The following is an 18,785-nucleotide window of genomic DNA, read 5'->3' as shown; positions in this document are numbered from 1 at the left end:
TATTTTAAAGATTTTCTCTGGCATCATTGCCACAGATGCATTTAAAAGATGACTGTATTTTTTAAAAAAATTCCAGGAGTAGATAAAAGGTAAGGGAAGCCTATCAGTGCTTCAGTCCATAGGGTCACAAAGAGTTGGCACACGACTGAGTGACTGAACTGAACTGAATTAAATTAAAGCACTGGCTACTGTAATAAATGAGCTGCTGCTGCTGCTAAGTCGCTTCAGTCGTGTCCGACTCTGTGCGACCCCATAGATGGCAGCCCACTAGGCTCCACCATCCCTGCGATTCTCCAGGCAAGAACACTGGAGTGGTTTGCCATTTCCTTCTCCAATGCATGAAAATGAAATGAGCTAACTTAGAACAATTAGGGATATATACGTGGCTTTTAATATTTATGTACAATTACAAATAATAAATTTTAAATAACAGTGCTATATAAAATACATATATATATATATACAGCGCAGAGGACTAGGTAAGAATTATGATAGTAAATTTTCGAAAAATGAGTTTTTTGAGCTCTGTAGAATTCTGTATAAATCAGTGTATATAAAAATTATAGAAAACTTTGAGATCAGCCTTTTTTCGGTGTGCTTTTGTTGAGGGCCAGCTCCCAAAGAAAGTATGAGCCTTTCATGTCCTTTGCTGAGGGCTAGAGATCCACTAGCCTGAAGTGTTACTCAGATTGAAGCCACAGTCCTTTGATTTTTTTTTCCCCCCTCTCTTCCTCCAAGCAAAGATCAGAAGAGCAGCGGGGCTAGGGGCGGGCAGGAGGTGGCGCGAGGAGGTGGCAGACCAGAGGGGAGTCGGAGGAGAAGGGTGGAAATGCAATCTGAGAAAAAAAGTGTCGGGAAAATTCGGCAGGGCCTCGCCCCGGGACAGCGCGTTATTTCTCACGGGGTCTCCGCGCAGGCGAGCTCCACCCGCCGCGCACCCGCGGGTTGCCCGGGTCCCGGGTTCGAGCCTACGTGGAACCGGGAGATGCCCCCAGCCCCTCGACCAGCACTGCACACTTCCGTTCCCAGAAGGCCTCCCAACGCGTCCTATCTCAATTTACTCGTCCGGGGTGAGAGCAAGCAGTTGGCTCTTCCTTCAAACTCTGAAAGGGCGAGTCAATGACAAAGATGGGGCGGGGGCGGGACCCCAAACCCTGGCCGGTTCCTGTGCCAGTGCTGCGATCTCTCAGCCCTGGAGCCCCCTGGTCCTTCAGGTCCTCCAACTTTTGAACGAGGAACTGGAAGATTGGAGGAGCTGGGGGAACCTCTTAACTTCCTGAACTCGGGGGGCTCAGATTCCGAAGTGGGCTTCGACTCCACCAGGACCCAGCCTCCAGCTTCGCTGCTCGAAGTCTGAAACCCCAGGCAGGGATCTTCGTGGCGAATCGGTAGGCAAAGAATTGTTGACCCTCACTCCTGCTGGCCTCGGTCAGATTACTTTTCACAGACTAGAGCTGGCGGGAGGTGGGGGGTATTTACTTTTAAATCTTTTGTCTGTGTTCACTACACCTTGTGTGGTTGGGTGTGGAGAGCGGGGGAGGGGGCTTTCCAAATCGAGTGAAATTCCCATTCGTGGGTATTAGCATGCCTGTGGGGTTGGCAGTTCTTAAAAGTTTAGCAAGTCTGCAAATAACTGCAGAACACAATACAGTCCCCCTCCCTTCCTCTCTCTTGCTCTCGCTCTCTCTTTTTTTTTTCTCCTTTTCCTGCCTCCAAACGCCTTTTTGGAGGCTGAAGCTGGGCAGGTCTCCAAAGGTGCAGCAGTCACAACAATCCCGCAGTTCAAAGTTAAGAAGCAGTTGCACAACTTTCAGCCGCTCTCTTTAGGCGGCTACTAATGAGCTAAGAAACCAGGAGCATCTGAGGAGGTGAGGAGGAAGCTCCCAGTTCTCCTCCCTGCACTCTACAAACCCACTCCGCCCACCTACCCCCACTCTCACCCCCGAGAACTTAAGATATCATCCTTGCTGTTCGCTGGCCTGGCGGACCATGGCTCCCTTTGGAAGAAACTTGCTAAAGACTCGGCATAAAAACAGGTAAAAGTTCAGCATGTGTGTGTTCGGAAGCTTCTGTGTGAAAGTATGTGTTCTTTGGTAGTTCGATTCTGGTTGAAAATGCTCTTGGGGGAATAAAGTCCTGGAGAGTTAGGTCTTGTGCTTGTACTCCACTGGTAAGGATACTGTTTCAGTCACAGTGACTGCAGTGACCGCAGTTGAAGGATCTCTGAAAATAAAAACTGATGTTTTTAACTCCTTTTTTTCTTCCTTTGGCCACTGCTGGTTCCACCACTAGCATCCCCTTCTTTGTGCTTGTTGCCTTGCTTATTTGATGGTTATGGAATGGCAAGTTTTCTTTTGGGTCAGACAGGATTTTAGTGTATTAGATGAATATAGAACTAGAATTTATTAGCTACTAATTAGAAAAAACCAGAACTGCTGATACAATCTGGAAACAATGCTTTGGCTCCCCTTTGAGTGGGGCATTCTTGAAACCTGGAAAGTTCCCACAGTGAAAATACTCTGTAGAGAAACTTTTTGTGAACTCAGTCTTTCGAAAATCTTTGAGAACGTTAGGTGATTTTAGGCACTAAAAAAGGATTCAAACAGATGTCCTCCTTAATCCTTATTATTACTATTTGATTTGATTTGCTGTTTTTCAAGCCAGCAGTGCCCACGGTGTAAATAAATGTATTTCACATACATGCAAATTTTTCTTGATATATATTTATGTGTGTGTCAGTCCTATTAAATATGTTATTAACTCAAATGCTACATTTTTATGCCTAAAAAAATGTGAGGGTAACTGTAGAGATGGTCTTTACTTTTTTAATATATTTTGGCACAAGGGCTTTTCCACAACTTTTCTCTCAAACACGCTTGTTTGTACTTGTCATAATATACTTAGTGTAAATTTGAAACCATATAATTACATGGCAGGAAATGATATGATTATTTTAGAGGGTCTGCATGACATTATAGCGGTACAACTTTAAAGTCAATCTCTAGACTTTAATTTCGGCCTGAATGTCTACATGAAAAACACTGTCATTATCTCTTTCCAAGTGTCTTTATGATTTAGTTGACTAAATTAACTTAAGAAATGAAAGCAACAATAATCAGTACTATCAAACTTTCTAAATATGTTTTATTTTCTAATAATTTGAATATATATCACAAATATTTCTGATAATGAGACTATGTGTATGTTAAATGTATCTTAAAAAAAGTGAAAGTATTAGTCACTCAGTGTCCGCCTCTTTGTAATCCCATGGACTGTAGCCCGCCAGGCGCCTCTGTCCATGGAATTCTCCAGACAAGAATACTGAAGTGAGTAGCCATTACCTCCTCCAGGTGATCTTCCCAACCCAGGCATCGAACCCAGGTCTCCTACACAGCATGCAGGCAGATTTTTTACCATCTGAGCTACCAGGGTAGTCTTTAAAAATATGGTAGTAATAGTTTTCAAAAATAGGCTTGTATTTTAGTACTGCTAATGCAGTAAAAATTATTTCAAACAACTCCCTTTGCCAAAAGAAAATCCTTACTGCTTTTTGAAGGGTATTTCAGTAGCATTATTTCTGAAGTGTGTTTGTTTAATGCTGTCAAGATATATAAAAGATTACGTTGGGAAAGTTCATGGTATTATGAAACAAGTTATGGTTTTGGCATAGTGATCTTTCTGAATAGCACCCGTGTAGATCAGAGTTGTTTTGTATTTGTGTGTGTGTGCGTTTTAACTAATTCAAGAATTCTGTCATTGGTACGCCAAATAACTACAACAAAACTGGGTACAGCCCTGTGAGTTTCCCTCCCGTGTCTACTTCCTTTGCCTCACATTGACTCTTCAACATCTACCCTTACAACTGGCTTTTGTTCAGGGAGGTGAATATGCGAACATGTTAATATGACCTTTCTCTATGCAAAATTATGAAAAAGTGGAAGGAGACAATGAAAGATGGGGAAGCTTAATAGTATTTTAAGTTCCTCTGAGAAAATGGAATGATATTCCCCGAAGGTGATGCTTTATTATAAACATGTGTTTTGGTGAAAGTGGTAATAGGCTTTAATGACTGTAATAACTATGTTATTAAAGATTTGTATTTTTCCAATCCTTAAGAAACACTTAAACCACAGAGGTGACTTGGGACGTAAAACTGTGGGTATTTCAAACTAGGCAGGTAAATAAGCCAGGTAAACAAGCAGGTAAATTAATTATTAATTTATTAATTATTTATTAATTTACTTACAGAATTAATGTATATTTGTTTTCTTCAAGGTTTAGTTTTGCTATAGATGAGATTTTTTTGTTTTGTTTTTCCATATTCTCAAAGGTGAAACTACAGGTGAAATTTAGTTACAGGATTAAGTTTATCAATTTCAGTTCCTGAGTTTCATAATGATTTAAATAATTATACTCCAAAACATAGAAACCAAATAACTTTCCTTAAATGACAGGTGATTAATCCTTTGATCGATTCATCCTTTGACTTATGATAAAACAGTTATCTGATAACAGCCAATTCATTCTTCAAGTACCTAGTATAAGACTCCTTGTAAAAAGTAAAGGAAGAATTTAAGCAATGTATTTGTACACACTGTGATATAAAATGTATGCAGTTAAAAGATTATTGTATCTTTGTCAGCAGGGAAAAAATGAGGATTTTTGGAGGGAATATCGGGATTTCGAGATCATAAAATTTGGAAAAAGTTTGTTTATTGAAGTTTTCTGCATCCTGTTCTCTCTCTTCAGTTTTGTTTACTATTATTAATAGAATGATATTTAATCACCCAAGATTGAACCTCTTAAGGTAGTTCTGTCAGTAGTCTCATAATACATGGATATTTGAGAGTCTTAAAGACAAATGAAAAACAAATGAAGCTTCAAAGTATGAAGCATAAAAACTTTTAGAAAACATGCCCTGTAAATGCGGAAGAGGGTAGAGCCATATCTGTCTAGTCCCCAGTCAGTTCAGTTGCTCAGTCGTGTCCGACTCTTTGCAGCCCCATGGACTGCAGCACGCCAGGCTTGCCTGTCCATCACCAACCATCACCGCTGTTCTAATTCTCAGGACAGTGCCCAACATGTGATGGACCTATATAGTACAGTTGTTTATGTAGTTTTATAAACTAAAATTGTTGCTTGTACTCAAATAAAAAAACACGGCAACATTCTATTCTGTCGTCATCATCTGATATCAGCTGGTATTATATAAATGTGAATACTCTATAAAGGATTGGTTGACATTTGATGCAATCCAAAAACCAGGGAGATGGACAAAAAAATTATATGGATTTGAACACTAACCTAATCCTACCCTACCAGAACATATTTTCTAAATGTTAAGAATCAGTCAATTCAAAAAACTGGAAAATAGTCTTCAGGAATACTGAGGATAATGCTTGGTCACAAAACAATTTTATTTGGACACATAAACATTTTATGCTTTTCATTTTTAACTTTTATGTAAATATTTAAAAGAAATGGAGCCAATCTAAAATATTTATGCTTACAATCAGAATAATTTTTTACAGCTTTCTTATCGTTATAATATTTAACAGGAAGAATACAATTTTCAGAAGACCCTTTGGTCTCAGGAAGTGGATTGTTTACTTTGTTTCCATAATAATTAGAATGTTCTGTGATTGAATCCCAAAGATTGAGGATTACCTTCTCATGCAACTTTTTGTTCACATGAAGAATAAAACTGGAGAGTCTAGATATCTTCTTTTCAATAACAATTAAAGTTTATGAAAATGTTTTTAAAAGTCTCGAGGTGGCTCTTGTTTCTCATAGAAAATCCAGAGAAGCAAATAATGAAGTGTGAATTAATTGGTATTCATAAGGACATTCAATAATTGAATTTAGATTATTAACATGTTTAAATATTCACATAAGTTCCATCTGTGAGTGTGCTTATCTTTGTATTGTACTAAGTCACTTCAGTCGTGTACAACTTTTTGTGACTCTATGGACTCCTGTCAAAGAAGGCAATGGCACCCCACTCCAGTACTCTTGCCTGGAAAATCCCATGGACGGAGGAGCCTGGTGGGCTGCAGTCCATGGGGTCGCAAAGAGTCGGACACGACTGAACGCCTTCACTTTCACTTTTCACCTTCATGCATTGGAGAGGGAAATGGCAACCCACTCCAGTGTTCTTGCCTGGAGACTCCCAGGGACCAGGGAGCCTGGTGGGCTTCCGTCTATGGGGTCACACAGAGTCGGACACGACTGAAGTGACTTAGCAACAGCAGCAGCAGCAGCATGGACTCCTGTCAGGCTCCTCTGTCCATGGAATTCTTTAAGCAAGAATACTGGAGTGGGTTGCCATGACCTCCTCCAGGGGATCTTTCCAACCCAGGGATCAAACCTGCATCTCTTATGTCTCCTGCATTGGTAGGCGGGTTCTTTACCACTAGCACCACCTGGGAAACCCCTACAATTCCTTGGTGTTTAATAAAATTTGGGGGCAGAGAATTGGTTGGACTTTTTACCAAACCTTGCTAGAAGCAAAAAATTGCCATTGTAAAGCAGTACTTCATATGTTCATTGGAAATATAAAATTAGAATACTTTTTTTCAGGTGATTCACTGAAAATTAACAATGATTATGAAAGAGTCTGATTGTGTGAATAAGACCTTATAATTATCGTTAGGTGTCATTCAGCTGGGCTTCTCAGGTGGGGCCAGTGGTAAAGAACCCTCATGCCAATGCAGGAGACGTGTTTGATCGCTGGGTAGGGAAGATTCCCCTGGAGGAGGTCTGGCCAACTCACTCCAGTATTCTTGCCTGGAGAATCCCACGGACAGAGGAGGCTTGTGGGCTACAGTCCATGGGGTCGCAAAAAGTCTGACATGACTGAAGTGACTTAGCATGCATGGATGCACTATTCAGCCAACTTGTCTTTCCTTTGGCATTTTCCTATACCTATATCAGAGGTGATAACAAACTTTGTCCTAATATCAACTTGAAATCAAAAGTCTCCAAACATTTTATAAAAAAATTATTAGTAGTAAATAGCACAGCGATATTGTTTTATAATTGACATATAATTTGCATTAAAGTTTACTTTTAAGTGAATGAAAACATATCTAACCAAGGTTTCTAAAACCAGGTGCCTCATATTGCTCTTTGAAGCTCCTCATGCCACAAATACTTCATCAGAAGGAAGAACTAAGTTTTGTGCTCATGATAGAAATTGCTGGCAAGCCGGATGTTTTCTCTTTGTAATTAGAAGTATGGTAATTTATGAATTCTGTAAAACAGGAAACTATCATGTACTATTTTGTCTAACCTCCAGTAAATATTTGAAATTTCCCTGAGACTGACTTGAGAAATTCCAGATACTTGAGTACGTACATCTTTTCAGTTCCCAGGTGTTCATGAAAGAGATTTCCCCTGATGATACCTGGTAACTTAAGTAGTTATTACTTGGCAGCAGACAGTGCATTAGGAACAACGATTGGAATGCTCTAACCCTGGCAAAAATACCCTGAGAGCAGTGGCTGCGGTGAAATTGAGCCCTAGGTTAAATCTTGAATTGTTACTCAAAAAACTATAAGCCAACTTAAAACCCAATACATAAGATGCTTTATTATACACCTATCAATTCATGAAACATGTAAAGATGAAAATCATGGATTTTTAAAAAAATATTTAAAAGTTTGTAGGTGGTTAACAGTTTTATTTATATGGCCTTTTTATTAACTAGACTGTATAACTTAGAAAATTTTGATGTTATTTGATTAATATATATTTGGGTAGATCTGATAATGGCTCTAAGTAATTCACAAAACTTTGGCTCTCTTCTTTTGATTTTATTTCTAAAAATGGAAGAAAGTTGAAGTAGTAGTATGAGTTTACCTCTTCCAGGTAAATGTGGATGCCAGTCCTTGATAAGAAATCTCTTAGTAACATATTGGCTTTCTTAAACAAGACAACATGCCATCTGCATTGTGTACACATGACCGGAAAACATTCAGCATACTTCTGTGTAATAATGTTCTTTAGTGTATACTTGCTTAGGAGTTTTAAAAGATACCCATTTGGCAAAACATGCATAACACATACAACACTGATTTTTTCATATCTCTTTTTTTAAAAAATGGATTGTGATTCAATTATTGTGGAGACTATTGAAACGCTACACCTTCCAGAGAAAGTTTGCATATCTGTGGATTGTAATTTGAAGTAATTACTAATGCAAATGGTCACCCAACAGCAAAGTATTTAATAATTACTTGTGTGAATGAAATAGAGTCTTGGGGAGATGTTTAGCATTGGCGGTGATCAGTAAATTATTTCAAGAACAAAAATGAGTGATGGGTATTAAATATGCTGACTGACAAGACAAATTACTCTCAATGGTTTATATCTGCAGGCTAGAATGTCCTCTGTTTTTATAAGTAAAGTGACTTAAGATATCTATAAAAAATTCTCAGAGTATACACTCAGTGAGATCAGGGACCTCTCCTATCTTGTTTCTTTCCAGATAAAATTGAGTAGGTGCTCAATAAAACTTGTTGATTGAATAAATGAATTCATATACTCTCCAAATACAGCTGGTCCCCATAAAGCATTTGCATCAGAATCGTACATTTGTAGTGAAGAGATTCATGGGTAGTCAAAGAATGAATCCATAAATTCATGGCTGACCTCTCATCATCCCTACTTCTAGGCTCAAGGACTTGCTTTCAAATGGTTAAGGGTGCTGTAAAAGACTTTAACTGGATTCCTGGTAAAAAAAACAAACCAAGGCACAGGGTGATTCATCCCTCTCTAGGGATGCTGTCACTTCCGTTCATGCTCCTTGAATGTAGCCATGTATGTATGTGAGTTAGGTCTGGCGGGTGATGGCAACTGGCTACTCTAGACCCCAGTGCTGAATGTAGAACGTTTCCTCCTTCTGTGGAGACAAGAGGGAAATACAGTTGGGGAACTGTGTTTTCTCACGTGAAAGGAGGATTTATGCTCTTTGTTTAAGACAATTACAGTTATGAGACAATGGGAAAATGCTAGAAATCGGCAGAAAATCATCTTAATTGAGAACTCCAGTTCTTTAGTAACCTAGAGTTTAGGTCTTATCTTGGATTTGTCATCACTGGTTGGTTCTTTATTGAATTTGTTACAATATTGTTTCTGTTTTATGTTTCGGTTTTTTGGCCCCAAGGCACGTGGGATCTTCTCTCCTGAGTAGGGATAGAACCCAAACCCTCTGCATTGGAAGGCAAAGTCTTAATTACTGGACTGCCTGGGCTGCCTGTATTATCTAGTACAACAATAACAGTAACAAGAGCAATCAAATGCAATTTTTCTTTTTTAACAGAAAACAAAAAAATTCTGTAAAGCAGTTATCCTTCAAAGGCAAATTGTTAAGTTTGACAGTTGAAGGGGTTGCTCCTTAAGTAGAGGAAATAATTATGGGGCCTCGGAATGTGACTGTGCAAATGAGGAAGCCCTTATGCCTCAACTTCATTAGATTCAGAGTAAATCCGTTTATAACACATCTTAAAACACTTAATGTGTGCACTAAGTAATTTACATAATACTTAAAATCGCCCTGTGAAGAAGGTATGACTTTTTCCCCTGTTTTGTACATTAAGTCAGTTAAGACCCAGAGTAGTACAAAAATTAATAAGTGGCAGAGACAGAATTCGAATCCACCCTCTTATCCATTACTCTGCATGGTTTACTTAGTATTTACTTTCTCATCTCTAAAACAGAGTTAATCCTAGACCATCAAGAATTTGGATTAAATCTGAATATAAATAAAAACTTAGCACAGTGTAGGAGATCCAACCAGTCCATTCTAGAGGAGATCAATCCTGGGTGTTCATTGGAAGGACTGATGCTAAAGCTGAAACTCCAATACTTTGGCCACCTCATGTGAAGAGTTGACTCACTGGAAAAAATCTCTGATGCTGGGAGGGATTGGGGGCGGGAGGAGACGGGGACGACAGAGGATGAGATGGCTGGATGGCATCACCGACTCGATGGACATGAGTTTGAGTGAACTCCGGGAGTTGGTGATGGACAGGGAGGCCTGAGGTGCTATGATTCATGGGGTCGCGAAGAGTCGGACACGACTGAGCGACTGAACTGAACTGAACTGAGGACAGTAAAAATTCAGTAAATATCCACTCCCTGTTCAAGTCTCTTGGATTAAATATGTTATGAAGTATATCTTAAGTTTTCAGTACCTAAACATGATATTTTGGGCTTCAGAATTTCAACCTTGACTCACTAGAACTCTGGTCTCTTTTCCTGATCACCACTGATCTCTTTTCCTCCCTAGATACAAAGAGGTAACATCATAAAATACTGAATGTAATTAGAAATAAGTATACAAATGTTGGGCAGTACTATCTTTGGATCTAGGTGAAATATTTGAATTCTGACAGTTTTTACCTTTAATTGTTACACCTCATCTTAGCAAAATTATGAGACGATTAATGATTTTGCAATGTATAGCATAGGGCTTCCCAGGTGGTGCTAGTGGTAAAGGACTTCCTGCCAATGCAGGAGACATAGAGACATGAGTTCCCTCCCTGGTTAGGGAAGACCCCATGAAGGAAGTCATGACAACTCACTCACTCCAGTATTCTTGCCTAGAGAATCCCATGGACAGGGAAGCCTACTGGGCTAGAGTTCATAGGGTTGCAAAGAGTCAGACATGAGTGAAGTGACTTAGCATGCAGCAATGCTCAGCATAGTTTAAGAGACAGTTCTTTATGTGCATCTGTGAACTTTAACTAAAACGAAATGGGACATAATTTGAATATTTCAGTATTATCTTTGTTTAATAATATGAAAGACTGAATTGGATACTTAAGGTGTCTTTCAAGGTGTGTTTCAAGATTCTGAGATTTTAAAATTCCCTCTGCAGAATATAATTCAATTCTCTTGTCCTGCTTTTTATGCCTTTTCAAGAAAACTTTTAAAAATGGAATTGAAAGAAAGATTTTTTTCTTGTAATTTTATTTTTCTTAAACATCTCATGCATTGCCACATAACCTCCACCATGAAAGGTAAGATTATGGTAAAAGTCAAATGGTTTATTTTCAATTATAAAGAGACATGATTAGTTTATAAATTATAATATTTAAGAATTATTGAGTATTTGCTAAGAACAGTTTTAAGTTTAGCAGCACAAAAGAAAAATGTTAGGGTTAGCTATCATTTTATTTCTTCAGGACTGGTAAACTCTGTATTTTGTATTGTACCAAACACGCAAAGACACAACCTCATTCCTAAGAGATTAAACTCCTAATTGAGGAAACAGCACTGTAGTAGCTCATGCATGAAATTGTTTTTTGAAAATCAGTCTTCCATGGGAAACTATCATTGACAGGGTAAAGTCATAATCTTTATACTACAGTTTCAAAAATGAAAGTATAATCTTTTAGAGTTGAGGAACGCTGTTCCTCTGTAGAGTAGCTGCTCACTAAATGTTTTTGATTGACTCTAAGTAGGGTGTTCATTGGAAGGACTGACGCTAAAGCTGAAACTCCAATATTTTGGCTACCTCATGCGGAGAGTTGACTCATTGGAAAAGACCCTGATGCTAGGAGGGATTGGGGGCAGGAGGAGAAGGGGACAACAGAGGATGAGATGGCTGGATGGCATCACCGAACCGATGCATATGAGTTTGGGTGAACTCCGGGAGCTGGTGATGGACAGGGAGGCCTGGCACACTGCGATTCCTGGGGTCGCAAAGAGTCGGACACGACTGAGTGACTGAACTGAACTGAAGTAGAAATACATAATAGAGAAGTAAATGGAGAAAAATAAAAATAAAAGGAGCATCGTCATAATTAGATAGTGTTTATTAAACTCCCACAGTTAGGTGACAGGCTTGGACAAGAGAAGGGAACACAACAGGTATATAAAGAGATGTAGGAGGGGACTGAATCATACAAAGCTAGGAATGACTCAGATTGATCAAAAGAGAATTCAGGAAGCAGGCAGAAATAGGGTCGGTTTGGCAAGAATCCAGAATCTTGCTTGGGTTGGTGAAAACAATATTTTACAATTGAGAAAAATATTAAGGATGTGTTTATATAACAGTAATAGACTTAGAGTCAACTGTAATTAACTGATGTTTATTCTAATAATCATGTTAAACTGGTCAGTCTATCAGTTTATAGAATTGAGTTGTCCTACTATTTTGTGGATCTTTTAAATTTTAGCTCTGCTAATGCAGATAGTGGTCCAATTTCAACAAATTTTCATTCTCACTAATTATGGTGTATCAGTTCAGTTCAGTTCAGTCACTCAGTCGTGTCCGACTCTTTGCAACCCTATTAATCACAGCACACCAGGCCTCCCTGTCCATCACCAACTCCCAGAGTTCACGCAAACTCATGTCCATCGAGTTGGTGATGCCATCCAGCCATCTCATTCTCTGTCGTCCCCTTCTCCTGCCCCCAATCCCTCGCAGCATCAGACTCTTTTCCAGTGAGTCAACTCGTCGCATGAGGTGGCCAAAGTTTTGGAGTTTCGGCTTTAGCATCAGTCCTTCCAATGAACACCTGGGATTGATCTCCTTTAGAATAGATTTGGTAGGAATTTTGTGTCTGGGTTTTACTGATGTACTACACAGTATATACTTGGTCTCAACCAATGACTGAGATATAGCCACTTAAGATGTCTTTGGTTACTCTTATGCTCCTCATATACTCTGATTTTTTTCAGTCCTTCTAGAATTCTCTGCAGTTATGGTTAACTGGAGGTATGTAAGAACTATTAGCAGTGAATCAGCTTGGGGGAGACCACAGACCTTCTTGGGTTTCCCAGCTGGCGCTAGTGCTAAAGGACCCATCTGCCAACACAGGTAATATGATAGACATGGGTTTGATCCCTGGGAAGATCCACTGGAGGAGAGCATGGCAACCCACTCCAGTATTCTTGCCTGGAGAATCCCATGGACAGACGAGCCTGGCGGGCTACAGCCTATAGGGCAGCAAAGAGTCAGACATGACTGAAGTGACTTAGCATGCACACTCTCACAGACCTTGAGAGAAGAACTTTTAGCTCTGCACATAATTACCTTTGTCTGGAAGCTGTGAGAGATGCTATTGAAAAACCATGGATGTCTCCATGGAGTAGACATATAATAACTACAATCTCATAAGAAGAAAAGAACAGTTAACAAAAGCACTTATGAAACTATAGTGGACCTTTGAGTTCTACCATTTTTAATGCACAGGAAGTCAAGCACTTTAGAGCAGGCAACCACAAAGTATTAATTTCTTGACTGCTTGTTCTTCTACTTTGGTAGTGAAAGTCAAAGAACTTTTTCTTAGAATTATTAATAATAGGCATGGAACTTAGACTAAGTTTGTTTTTTTAACGATCATTTTTAGTGGTTCTACTTTTAGTTAGGAGAACTTTTAGTTAGGAGAACTGCTTAATCGCAGTTTAGAGAATTAAGTAAAATGGCAGCTTTTGCTATGCAATGCCTTATGTAGTCTCATCATATAATATTATTGCTTTCATATCTACCTTGGCATCTGAAAATAAAACATTCTCAACTCTCCCACTCTATCAGATTTGGCATCTACTTGTATATATTTCCGTTGTTTGGACTCAAGATAATGGTTATTTGATGATTTTTAAAAATTCAAAAATATCAAATGAACCCCTTACTTTGGGGGCCTTATTAAGATTAAATGTGAATCAGATATGGACCTTACTTTAAGGAAATTATTGCTTGGTAGACACACAGACATACTCTAAATGATCGAAATACAGGCAGGTATTTTACAACAGCATAATAAAATCTATGTTTTCAACAAAAATATTTATTTACCTTAAGATGTGTGCCACATAGTTTTCTATGTGTTGCAGAGAAAAAAGTGAGAAAGTCAAATCTCTCTATTCTTATTGAGGTTATAGTGCCGTGGTGGACAGGCAGACAGTAAGCAAATAATAAATGAACAAGAAATTTCAGGTAGAGATTACAGTTATAGGCATCACTATAGAGATAGAACTTATAAGAATTCAAAACTGAGTGGAAGGGCATGATAGAAAGTATCAGGACGGGAAAAAAAACAATCAATGATAACTAGAATTTGGGCTCTGAGTAAATAGGAATATAGTTGTATTATCATAAAGAAAAGAAAAAATGGCAAGAGTAATTTTAGGGAGGGAAGAACATGAGGGTGAAGAGTAAAAATATTCAAGGTGTCGTTTGAATGTTACCAAATATTCCACCTCCAAACACCTGGTGTTTGGACACACTGCACATTGAAAGCAGCCTTTCATCCAACCTACTCCCATCCTTCCTGACATCCATATGGGCCTGATTAATATGGAACATACTGCACCTGGAATGGGACTTTAAAGGCAAAACACGCTAGTTTCCCAGCCAAGACCTTCACGCTGACTAATCCTCTGTTAAACCCACTCATTCTTCATACAGCATTTCACTGCCATCATCTTAGTGAGCCTTCACTCATTGCCTTTGGTTGAAATTACTTCCAAACATGGTCATGACTTCCATGAGATTATGCATTCTACTGTATAAAGACCAGATTATTTTTAATTTCTTTTATTTTTAATTAAAGGATAATTGCTGTACAACAACATGAATCAGCTATAAATATACATATATTCCCTCCCTCTTGAACCTCCCTCACACTATTTTTACTTTCTTATCCCCTGAAGAATAATACATAGACCCATTGTATAGATATTGGAGTTCAAATAATATTTTAGTAATTAAATAAACAAAATCTAGATTTTTGATGCAAGTAAATCATCTAGGTCAGGAGTTGGTAAACTTTTTGTGTAAAAGGTCATATAATAAATGTTTAGGTTATTCCCACCATAATGTCTTGACCACTCAACTCTGTCCGTGTGGTATGAAATAGACAATTCAGAATTAAGTGGGTATGACTGTACATAAACAAATTTTTATTTACATGGAGGGGATAGTTATAACCAGCAGGTCCTAGTTGACTGAAAAATTCCTTTTATTTACTTCTCCCTCAAAACCTTTCTACCACTCATGCTTGAAAAAAATAAATAAAAGAACACTTCGACAGGTAGACATGGTGACTGTGTTAAAGGGCGATGAGATAGAGAAAACAATCTAGGAAGACTCCCAGTTTGCAAACTTGAGCAAAATGGCAGGGTGATAGTGATTCCCATTTGATAGGATGGGAAATCATGAGATGGAAGTGTTTGAGATGTGGGAGGAGGAAATGGTGAATTCATTTTGATGGGCCAAGTTTGAAATGACTATAATATAAAGATCAAGTAAACATGTAAATACAAAGTTGGGAATATTGGTCTAAAGCTCAAAGGAAAAAATAATAGATTTTGGAACTATCATCACACATTGGTTGATAAGGTTGTGGCAGATATTAGAGTCACCCATAAGATGTGTATCAGTTCAGTTCAGTCGCTCAGTCATATCCAACTATTTGTGACCCCATGAACCACAGCATGCCAGGCCTCCCTGTCCATCACCAACTCCAAGAGTCCACCCAAACCCAAGTCCGTTGAGTTTTTGATGCCATCCAAACATCTCATCCTCTGTTGTCCCCTTCTCTGCCTGCCTTCAATCTTTCCCAGCATCATGATCTTTTCCAATGAGTCAGCTCTTCGCATCAGGTGGCCAAAGTATTGGAGTTTCAGCTTCAACATCAGTCCTTCCAATGAACTCCCAGGACTGATCTCCTTTAGGATGGACTGGGTGGATCTCCTTGCAGTCTAAGGGACTCTCAAGAGTCTTCTCCAACACCACAGTTCAAAAGCACCAATTCTTTGCCACTCAGCTTTCTTTATATTCCAACTCTCACATCCATACATGACCACTGGAAAAACCGTATTTGATGAGACGGACCTTTGTTGACAAAGTGATGTCTCTGCTTTTTAATATGCTGTCTAGGTTGGTCATAACTTTCCTTCCCAGGAGTAAGCGTCTTTTAATTTCATGGCTGCAACCACCATCTACAGTGATTTTGGAGGCCCCAAAAATAAATTCAGCCACTGTTTCCACTGTTTCCCCATCTATTTGCCATTAAGTGATGGGACCAGATGACATGATCTTTGTTTTCTGAATGTTGAGCTTTAAGCCAACTTTTTCACTCTCCTCTTTCACTTTCATCAAGAGACTCTTTAGTTCCTCTTCATTTTCTGCCATAAGGGTGGTGTCATCTGCATATCTGAGGTTATTGATATTTCTCCCAGCAATCTTGATTCCAGCTTTTTCTTCCTCCAGCCCAGTGTTTCTTATGATGTACTCTGCATATAAGTTAAATAAGCAGGGTGACAATATACAGCCTTGATGTACTCCTTTTCCTATTTGGAACCAGTCTGTTGTTCCATGTCCAGTTCTAACTGTTGCTTCCTGACCTGCATATAGGTTTCTCAAGAGGCCGGTCAGGTGGTCTGGTATTCCCATCTCTTGAAGAATTTTCCACAGTTTATTGTGATGCACACAGTCAAAGGCTTTAGCGTAGTCAAAAAGCATAAATAGATGTTTTTTTGGAACTCTTGCTTTCTTGATGATCCAGAGGATGTTTCAGTTTGTTCTGTGGTTCCTCTGCCTTTTCTAAAACCAGCTTGAATATCTGGAAGTTCACAGTTCACGTATTGCTGAAGCCTGGCTTGGAGAATTTTGAGCATTATTTTACTAACATGTGAGATGAGTGTAATTGTGCAGTAGTTTGAGCATTCTTTGGCATTGCCTTTCTTTGGGATTGGAATGAAAACTGGCCTTTTCCAGTCCTGTGTATATAGTAAGAGAAGAAATGAGTCATTAAAAACCTGGGAGATGCCTATTGTATCAGTAGCTGATAATAAAAGCATCATAAAAATTAGTGGCTGAAAACATTTTTTTTTTTTTTTGGCCACATGGGGTCTTAGTTGCAGCATGTGGGGTCTAGTTGCAACATGTGGGGTCTAGTTTCCCAACCAAGGATTGAACCTGGGTGTCTTGCATTGGGAGAATGGAGTTTTAGCCATTGGACTACCAAGAAAGTTCTAGCAATACATTATTTGCTTTGATTTTCTGGGTAAACTGGGATCGTTATTCTGGTTTTTACTTGAGCTCTCTCAAGAGCAAGGCTTAGGGTCCAGTGGGTCAACTGGTCAACTGAGATGGCTGGATCTCCCTGTCTCTCCATGTGGTCTTTCATCTCAAGTTTTTTTTTTTCATTAAACAGCAGTCTCAGAACAGCATTCCAGGAGGAAGAAGGCAAAGTTGGAAGATTTCTTGAAGCCTGGGTTCAAGAACTTGCACATGTAGTTTTCATTGCATTCTATTGGCCATACTTAGTCCCAAGGTCTATCAAGGAAAAAGAAATAGATTCCATCTTTCAATGGAAAAAGCTGCAAAGATGTCATGCCACCCCTGCATGACATCTACATTTATTGAGTATGCAGAAGCAAGGGCCACGTCAGAACTGAAAAGAAGTTAGAAAGGGAAAAGAAGAAAGAGTAAAATGATGAAGTCAAGGAACAGACCACTGCAAAAATGAGAGGAAAAGCTCACAACATAAATCTTATAAAGAGGTCAAGTCAGATCAGTTCCAAAAATAGCAATTGGATTTAGATTACATCTTTGATAAAGCTAGGAAGAAATGTGCCTGTTGTAGGTGTGTGGTGATGGAAGCCACTTTAAAGTGGTTGTTATTGGAAAGAGGTGAATTGGAGAAAGTGACTGTGGGTTATTATTTGAGTTTGTGAAGGAAAGATAGTTGAGGTGTGTATGTGGTCAAATTGTGTGACCTGATTGTAGCAAGGACCAGAAGTAAAGATAGACGATATAAAGTGTTTAAGAAGGGATAAGCTGGGCCTTCCCTGGTGGTCCAGTGGTTAAGAATCCACCCTGCAATGCAGGGAACAGGGGTTTGATCCCTGGTTGGTGAACTAAGACCCCACATACCCCAGAGCAGCTGAGCCCCTGCACTGCAGCTACTTAGCCTGAGCTCCACAATTAGAGAGTTCTGTGTGTCACAACAAAAGATTCCACATGATGCAATGAAGATGCCACGTGCTGCAGCTGAGACCCCATTCAGCCAAATAAATGAAATTATTTTAAAACATTATAAAAGAAGGGATAAATTATGAAGCGACGTCCTAGAGGAGGTGGAGGCAGTGACATTCAGAGGCTATTAAAGAGTTAAAAACTTTGAGAAGGTAAATGGATGTAAGATACTTTTCATATAGATGACCAATGTTTTTCTTTTATCGATAACATTTTCAAGTAGCTCTTTAAAAAAATGGCATGAGGCCCTGGTATATTCTTATTTCTATAAGTAATTTACTTGTTGTTGCTCTTTAGATAATTGATTTGTGACTAATGTGAAGAGATGATTATTTTAGATAAAACTTCCAGTTGGAAGTCCCAGTTTATTACTGTTTATTACAAACCATGTTCAGAATGTAGAAATCAGGAATAAAGGAGCTCCTCTTATGTTTTCAGCTATCCTACTAGATAATTCAAATTCTTACATATTTCTAGTGCCATTCAAATCTGCCAGCATATTTCAGAACACATTTAGAGAGGGACGAGTAGGTGGCTGCAGGCAAATACAAGCTGACAATCACCTTCATTAGAAAACAGCTTCCACTAAGAAGGCAAAATCAATTATAGGGTTAGCTGCCAAAAGGAAAACGAATGTTAGTAGTTGACATAACTACAGCCATTGTTAAACTAAATATTCAGGCTGGGTAACTTTCCTTTAATGAATATGCTCTGTTGTTATGAAATATTTCTTTACAAAGTACAAATCAATAAGGAAACTTTAGGTATTTGCGAAGCACTGGTAACACTT

The 18,785-nt window shown here is 38.8% G+C and overlaps 1 protein-coding gene across 1 annotated transcript in view; it reads left to right on the top strand.

The window, feature by feature from the left end:
• Nucleotides 1-1,526: 1,526 nt before the first annotated feature.
• Nucleotides 1,527-18,785, top strand: part of RASSF9 (Ras association domain family member 9) — a 36,033-nt gene continuing 18,774 nt past the window's right edge. Inside the window, exon 1 of the mRNA XM_055395876.2 lies at nucleotides 1,527-2,036. Coding sequence (XP_055251851.1) covers nucleotides 1,990-2,036 — 47 coding nt within the window. The 5' untranslated portion in view covers nucleotides 1,527-1,989. The remainder of the gene's footprint in view (nucleotides 2,037-18,785) is intronic.

Source organism: Moschus berezovskii, chromosome 6 (assembly GCF_049115385.1).
Source record: "Moschus berezovskii isolate FMDL1 chromosome 6, NW_MosBer_1.0, whole genome shotgun sequence".
Taxonomy (NCBI): domain Eukaryota; kingdom Metazoa; phylum Chordata; class Mammalia; order Artiodactyla; family Moschidae; genus Moschus; species Moschus berezovskii.
This window is presented reverse-complemented; position numbering and strand designations above follow the sequence as displayed.